Below are 7,951 nucleotides of genomic sequence, written 5' to 3' on the forward strand. Positions count from 1 at the left end.
TGGAAAAGAACAGAATTCACAGCGTAGCATATGCATCGTTAGTCTGCTGTGGTATCAGGGATAAACTTCAATCTAGGATCGTCTGCGCTTTTTACAATTTTAGAAATCAGGCTACTATAGATGCTGCAGCAACATAATAGCTAATAAACTTATTAGTCGATTGAAAGAAAATTGATGGCAGCAATATTGTTCATTTAAAACAAGCGGAAATGCCCAATATTTGATGGTTCCAGGTTGTAAAATTTGAGAATTTCCTTCTTTTCTTTGTCTTACATGGCAGCAAACTGAATATCTTTGGGTTTTGGACTGTTGGTTGGACAAAACAAGACATTTAACACCGTCATCTTGTGCTCTGGGATAGTGTGATCTTTCACTGTTTTCTGATGTTTTACCGATCAAATGGTTGATCGAGATATTCATCAGCAGATGAATCGATAATGAAAGATATCAGGCCTAACAGAGTGGTCAGTGCGATTCAGGTGAGTTGTTGTTGTCCTCTGATTAAGGAGCCAAAGATTAATGAACATGTTTTAAAGGAGACTTCCACAGTGAGGAACACGTTACATACCAGCCTCATGCTGGTAGCGTGGGAACCCTCCTGCAGTAAAACATGTATACTGTTCTACTATATTACATTATACATTGATACCGAGGCGCATGTTGTTGTCTTCAGAAGTGTGCGTCAGGCGTTTCCATGGCAGCAGGGGCGGACCCCGCGGCCGACATGCCAATCAAACAGACAGAGCCGAGGCCAGAGAATGACCGGCCCCCATCGCCTGGCTCCTCCCCCGACCGCAAACCATCCTCTAAGCCAATCAGGATGAAGCAAACGCCTCCACCCCCTGTAGCACCGCCCCCTCTGGTCCCACCCCCACTGCACTGCATCCAAGGCACTCTGAGACACCCCGACTTCCAGCATAACGGTGAGCATCTGCGCCAGATGACCATGACCCAAACAGCAAAATCAGCATGTGCATCTGTTGTGCATATGTGCATATACCGTGTAACGCGTCGCTCTTGATGCTAGGGCTGCAGCGAGCAGTCATTATCATCATTCTTCTCGGGATTATCTCAGTGCACTCCAGCTCTGAAAAGCACACAGGAGCCCTGCTACACAAAAGCCTCGACAAACCTCTCCCCTAATTGGTAGATTTGCGCCTGAAAATGAATAAAAGTTCAGCTCCACGACGTAAAAATGCCAAAACTTTGACTTCACACTTGTTTAAACGATCCTAACATCACGTCTACAGAAAAAACACTGACAGTAAACAAACAGAGCAAAGAAAGTCTCCGCCTAATCCACAGAGATGTACAACGACATCAAAGCATTCGCTAACAGGAAATGACACGATATGTGCGTTCAGGATACGGAGGACTCGGCTGCACGACTCTGATACGCCGGTAAATGTTCAGCACAGGTCACCTTCATTAAGGCTCAGCAGAAAAAAGCGGGGGCGAGCAGGCGAAGTCTTACCTGCACTCAGACAGACCAGGATTCCCTGCTCCTGCTCTTCACTTCCGTCCCATTTTCCTTTCACCCCGTTTTCTCAACAGATCAGGTTCGTATTTAACCTGAAAAGAGTCCGAGTGGCAGATGTGACTAAACATGGCGTCTGACTAGCGTCTGTCCGAGAGATTTGCTTAATGGTGATATAAAGCTTTTGGCCATTGGAGCAGCGGTCGGTTATGTCCACACTGAAATGTCTCAACAACTACTGGATGCTTTGACAGGAAATTTGTTTCAGGCTTTGGTTTATGACCAAATACCTGTAAAACTACCTTTATATACTCTGTCTGTGCAAAGGTACTGACTTAGTTGGGTCTTTTGCACATAACAAGGTTACTGTTTATTTATAAAAAGTAACAGTTCGTTAACATTTGAAGAATGAAGGCTAATGTTTAATGTCTGTTTGCTGCTGCAGGGTCTGTATTTATTTCTTTTTCAGAAACCCTGATCGTGATAATATTACATTCTGCGAGTGTTTTATTGGACTGAAGCTTGAGCGCGTTTTGTTTATCAGAAATAGTGAGGAGTTCTTAGCACTGGGACGCGTCTCTTCCCTCGCAAATGACCCGAAAAGGTAAGGAGTGACTTTTCTGTTGAGAGAAACGGCCGCTGCAGTGACGCGAGGATCCGAAAATGCTTTGCACGGACGGAGTCGGGAGACTCGGAGCTTTGAAACTAGGTAGAATCCGTCCAGGTTGTGTGAGGACTGAGTCCGGTACAGACCGCAACACAGCTGAAGTAGCGCTACCAAAGTGTCCCTCGGCTGGGGCCGGTATTTTAAAAGGTGAAGTGTGATGTTCACATTATATATAATGGTACACCTGTGTCTCCTCAGGTGAGTTGGGTTTGAGGTTCAGGGAGCTGCAGTGTTCAGGAGGAGGCTGCGGCTCCGATGAAGGTGAATCTCTTCAACATTTCGACCTTTAAAAACAAAATAAAATGTTTTCCTCCGTCATTAACTCTCCTTTAAATCTGTTCTCTCGTCGCCCAGATGACCGGCTCTCCGTGATGTCGTGGCGTTCGGCGGCCTCCTGCTCAGTGGCGTCCGCCGTCCTGGAGCGCGCTCAGAAGAGGCGGGAAAACTTCTGGGGGAAGAGATGACCTCTGACCCCCTGACCCCCAACTACGTCACTGCCGTCGCCATGGAAACCAGCGTGTTGTTTGTAGACCTGAGTGTTTATTTTATCAATCATGGCTGTAAAGTAATGTATTTTTGTAGATGATTAACTGTTCTAACATGTTTTACAGTTTTGTAATAGATGTTCTTATAGATTTGATAATTATGTGATGTTAGTCGTTATGTTGCTGACTGTCTGGTAGCTGAGATCGAAGTGATAAAGTGACATGAACACCAACCTTTGTTTTGTTTGTATGTCATTACAAACGGATAGAAATTCGAGTTGTTAACCAGCTTCGTTAAAGTCTTGTTTAAAATAAATAAATAAATGAACAAAAAACGTTTGTGTCGGTTTGAAAGAAGCAGAAGTCGAGATCTGAATTCTTCGGTTGCTGCTTTTTAGTTTCCCTCCGAGGGAATGAGGTTTGACTTGTTAAAGGCAAACTTTCTGGAAACATTTGGCAGTGATGTACTTTCCTTCCACTGTGGGCTTTCACTTAGCAAAAAGAACAACACTGACGCAGGGATGGTGGGAACTCCCACTAGGGCTGCAACCAACAACGAACTTCATCGTCGATTAATCTGCCCGTTAATTTCTCAATCAATAGTTTGGTCTATAAAACATCGGACAATGGTGAAAAATGTCCATCACAATTTGCCCAAGCTGAGGCCATCACGTCTTTTTTTTTTTTGGTCTGAACAACAGTTAAAAAGCCCCAAATATTCAGTTTACTGTTACATACGACAAGGAAAAGCAGCAAATGCTCACATTTGAGAAGCTGAAAGCTCCTCTGCAGGTAAAGGCCGCTGTTTTCTGTTTTCAGTCAGCTTTATTAAACTGGGAATTAACAGCAATATTCCTGAAACTATTTTTCCCACATCTTTTAAATATTTGCCCACCACAGCGTTACAGAGCCGACATAACATGAGAGCTCATAGTGAAAGAACAAACACCGTCAGCACCTGATTACCCGACAACTTCACACACCTCACACACACTATACAAACACACAATACACACAAAACACCAATCGTCAACCATGTATGAACCGGTTGGTATGAACCAGGAAATCAGCTGACTGTGAATTCCCCTCATAACAATATACAGGGCAGAATAAACAATGTAAAGCAGAGGGAGTGTGTGTGGGCTCTCCTGTGAGTCCTGCTCTATAGTTTAATTCAAGGAAATACAACAACATAAGTAAACTGCACTGTGCGTGTTAATAGTCATAAATGATGTTGTTTAAATCGTCCTGAATAATGTTACTGTTACGTGTGTTTTATATCTTCAGTTCATTTTTGTAAGATTTGAAAATGTCATTCCTCGGTAATTAGCGGCTATAATTTCCACACTTTTTGTATTTTTCACTCTACGTGACATTAAAATGGTCTCTGAAAATCAACATGCGGCTTTCGTCATCGGACATCAGTGCCTCAAAACTCTTCCCTCAGTCAACGTGTTTCTGTCATTTTTAAATTTCCAGATCTGTTTGCGGTTATGTGGAATGTTTTCATACTTAAGGTCGTGTAGGTTATGGCTGCGCCAGACGTAAGGATGATTACAGTTGCCAAAAAAGAGAAGCCTGAACCTTTTGGAATGACCTGGACCTGAACGAACTGCTTCAGCTCAGACATGTTCTCAGGGCGTCTGGTGTGAACGTCTCTCTGAGCTCATTCCACGGCATCTCTGCAGGGTTGAGGTCTGGGCTCTGACCCCAAAAGGTGGATTTTCTTTGCGTGAAGTCAGTCTGTAGTAGATTTACTTCCATGTTTAGGGTCACTGTCCTGCTGCGTCACCCAACTTCTACCGAGCTTCAGCTGGTGAGCAGCCACCCTGACATTGTCCTGTGAGACACCTTGATAAACCTGGGAATTAATTTTCCCCTCGATGGCGGCAAAGCCCCAAACCAAACCGCTGTTACGCCATACGCAGCGCTGCGCGCTCTTCCCAAACAATTCAGCCTCGGTATCATCATCTTCCCCCGTGGTCTCCAGCCATGGACACCGGGCTCCGTGATCCGCGTGTGGTGGACTCATGACCAGAGACGTTGACCAGCTCCGGCGGTTCCTTCAAGCCTTTAGCTGTTACTCTGACTTTCTTTTTTACCTCACTGATCATTCGCAGCCACAGAACTAAGACGACTCTGTGAACCTTTCCAGCTTCACGCAAACATCAGCAAATGCTTCTTGTTCAAGTCAAACTCAAAATGTTTTGAGTGTTTTTTTTGTTTTTCAAGTCAAAGTAACTCTAACCCAGACCTCCAGTCTGGTCTCACTGACTGGACTGACTCTGGTTAACCTTTGTTGATGTCCTCAGGCGAGGGGTTCACATACTTTTTCCAACCTACGCTGTGAATTTTCGAATTATGTATTGAACACTGACAAGAGCAACACAACGATTTGTGAGTTATTAGATAAAATAGCTTGTGTTTGTTCGTGCGGCGCCGGTGCCGGTTCAAATCTGAATGCAGCGTAAAATCTCGTAAAGTCACACTTATACTCTCAACTATTCCGAACATCAATGTAAAGGGATGTAGTCTGTCCTCAACGATGTGCTCGCAGTTTAGCATAAATAGTAAGGAAACTTTTCCTCAGGCTGGATTATTTGTCTCTCCATCAATGCTGGATTAACATCTGGGCAAAATGGGCAACTGCCTCGGGACCCCAAGACCCTCAGGGGCTCCTAAAAAACCCACGTTTTCTGTCGGTTTAAAAATCTGTCCGGGAATATGCAACAATGCTATTATAAATAATATACATATATATATATATATATATATATATATATATATATATATATATATATATATATATATATATATATACATATATATATATATATATATATATAATATTGTGCTCACATGGTGTATATTCCTAGATAAAGTTGTGTTTAATCACATTCCCTCAAATTACCTTAACTGACACAGGGAAAGCCCCGTTCCAGGTGGTACTCGACGGATCAAATTTTTTTTGGAGTTATCTAGGAACTTCCAGCCGCTCTGCTCAGTTCTCGGTCACTGCCGTTCATCTGTGGGTACTTCCCCTTCATTGTTAACTGGGTCTTCCAATTCAGATCTTCCTCGTTACAAACATGTTGAAACATGTCGTGAGTAATTTCTCTTCTTGTGACCCAGAGATGTTCTAACACTGGATTTGATGAGTTAATGGAACCATTAAAAAAAAAAGAGTTGTGCAGAAAAAAAAAAAAATCCAGCAGTTTGATCAGAATATGTCTCCACAGACAGGAAAATGTAATGTGAGCAATTCAAAAACAGACTTATATCAGTATGAATGAGATTATTCTGACGAAGGCGTTCCCTTGAAACATTTTCCGTTTGAGTTGATTCTGAATAAATACAGCGGAAATTGGTCTTTTTTTCCCCACTAAAGAGATCGGCTGATGTCAGTTGAAGGATATCTGCAGTGCCATTTTAGCTGTGAAGCCTTTAATCCTATTATCAGTCTCCGGAGGGAATTCACACACCCACACCCAGCACAATAGATGAAAAAGGAAATAGAAAAATGACCCAGCCACTGGATCCTTCACTGCACAACCCGGAAAATCCTGACAGGAAAAATACTAATGTTTAAGATGCTCGGATACAAGAAAGACAGAGTGGGGAAACCGGGCGTTACTTGAATTGGCATTAATCCAAATAAGCAAAGTGGGGGCGGGTTTCCATTTTGGGCCCACATGAGCAGACACTACTACAGTATCACTGATGTGGTGCAAGATCGACGTAGTTGATATTCATCAAATAGGACTTCCTCTGTATTGGCAGAAGGAGCAGCCAATTCTTGGGGGCCTACTGTGTTGTGGAGTCCCCCAGGGGGCTATTCTGGGTCCCTTTTTATTCTCTGTATTTATCCCTCCTCCTGGGGATGTGATCTGCAGACACAGCACTGATTTTCACTGCTATGCAGATTTTACTCTTAAACTGTTTATCCTGATAAAGCCCGCTCTAAATAAGCGAGCCTCAGTTTGCTTATGTCTACCTGCTGCATGTCCAACAGTGTTGAATCATGAAGTTCTTACAATGTCTCTTTCTAGTCCAGGCACTAGGATTGTTGATAATCTTCAAGCAGATGTAATAGGTATTTATTTATAACACAAATGTACCAAATTACAAAGTGAAAACAATATTGTTTGTAGTGATGAATGTATAGATGTTGTCAGAGAAACAGCTGTAAAAAGCCATCGTCCAACACCTGCTCAGCAGCAAACAGCAGCCAGACCCAGTCAGAGACCAGTTGGTGAATGTAGTGGAGCATTTAGCAGCTAAAGAGCCAGTGATTTCCCTCAGGAGCTGGTGGAGACCAAAACCAGAGCTAAATGAGAGGGAATACTGGACTTAGATTCGTCAGGTGGACACAAACATGAGTTCAGTTAAATGCTAATGATGTTTTGTGTCTGCTGGATGTGGAAATAGGCGGCTGTTTGCCAACAAATTTACCATAATAACTTTTTCATGGTGCTAATATATCAGTGTTGTGTAAGAAAAATCTATTATAACTACTTTAATCACAGTCTGCCTATAATCTTGATGTGACATTGCATTCAGACATATTGTTTGATGCTAACTAAGTGCATGGTTGCAATTATGTTTTCAACTAAAGCCTCAAACAGACCTTAAACCTGCAATAACTGATTTTTTCGAGGGCACTTGAGGGCAGCAGGAACAAGTTGTGAAGACCAACATATTATCACCATTCAAGTTGATATGGTCGATGCGGTGAACTTGTCGCTAAACAGTTGCTTATTTCCACATCCAGCTATGACAGAGCAACATTGGTTTTCATTTCTTTCATTTGGATTTGTCTCTCAGCTCCGTTTTCCCTTTGCTCCCGAGGGAAAACTCTGCGCGGAGCGATGAGGAGACTGGAACCTGCCTCACATTAACACATGTGGATGTGACACATCCAAACACATTTGGATGTGAACCTAACTATTGCCACGTAATACACTGTTATCATAAAAACAGTGATTATAGCCCATTTTAGAGACGATTCTTATTCAAAAATCAAGGAAATTATCGGTATTTACATATAAAAAGAAGCAAGTCTCAGAGCCGAAAACCAATGAGGTACTCCACAATTGTTGTAGTTGTTGCATCATTAGAATGCAGAGTATTAAAAAACTGCTTCCTCTTTACTACCACAGCTGAACCACGCCGTTATTGTACCCATGTAATCATGTAAGTGCCAAGTATGACAGCGCAGTTTGAAGTGTTGCAAGTGTCGCATAATACGACAAGAAGTTTTGTGTTTTTTTTTCTGTCTGAGGGAAGTTTGTATAGTGTTGAGTTCAAGCTTCTAATCCACCA

At 42.6% G+C, this 7,951-nt stretch overlaps 1 protein-coding gene across 6 annotated transcripts in view; it reads left to right on the forward strand.

Moving 5' to 3' along the window:
- The window catches only part of mdm1 (Mdm1 nuclear protein), a 16,989-nt gene extending 14,066 nt beyond the window's left edge, over nt 1-2,923 (forward strand). For 3 of the 6 annotated variants that reach the window (XM_040140943.1, XM_040140962.1, XM_040140980.1), the window contains 3 exons: nt 674-923; nt 2,343-2,405; nt 2,499-2,923. In XM_040140943.1, coding sequence (XP_039996877.1) covers nt 674-923; nt 2,343-2,405; nt 2,499-2,608 — 423 coding nt within the window. In that variant the 3' untranslated portion in view covers nt 2,609-2,923. Of the gene's footprint in view, nt 145-673; nt 924-2,342; nt 2,406-2,498 lie in introns of those variants that run through there. The other 3 variants (XM_040140953.1, XM_040140971.1, XM_040140989.1) reach the window with 3 other exon arrangements.
- The last annotated feature ends 5,028 nt before the right edge of the window (nt 2,924-7,951 follow it).

The sequence above is a fragment of the Xiphias gladius genome, chromosome 2 (assembly GCF_016859285.1).
Source record: "Xiphias gladius isolate SHS-SW01 ecotype Sanya breed wild chromosome 2, ASM1685928v1, whole genome shotgun sequence".
Taxonomy (NCBI): domain Eukaryota; kingdom Metazoa; phylum Chordata; class Actinopteri; order Istiophoriformes; family Xiphiidae; genus Xiphias; species Xiphias gladius.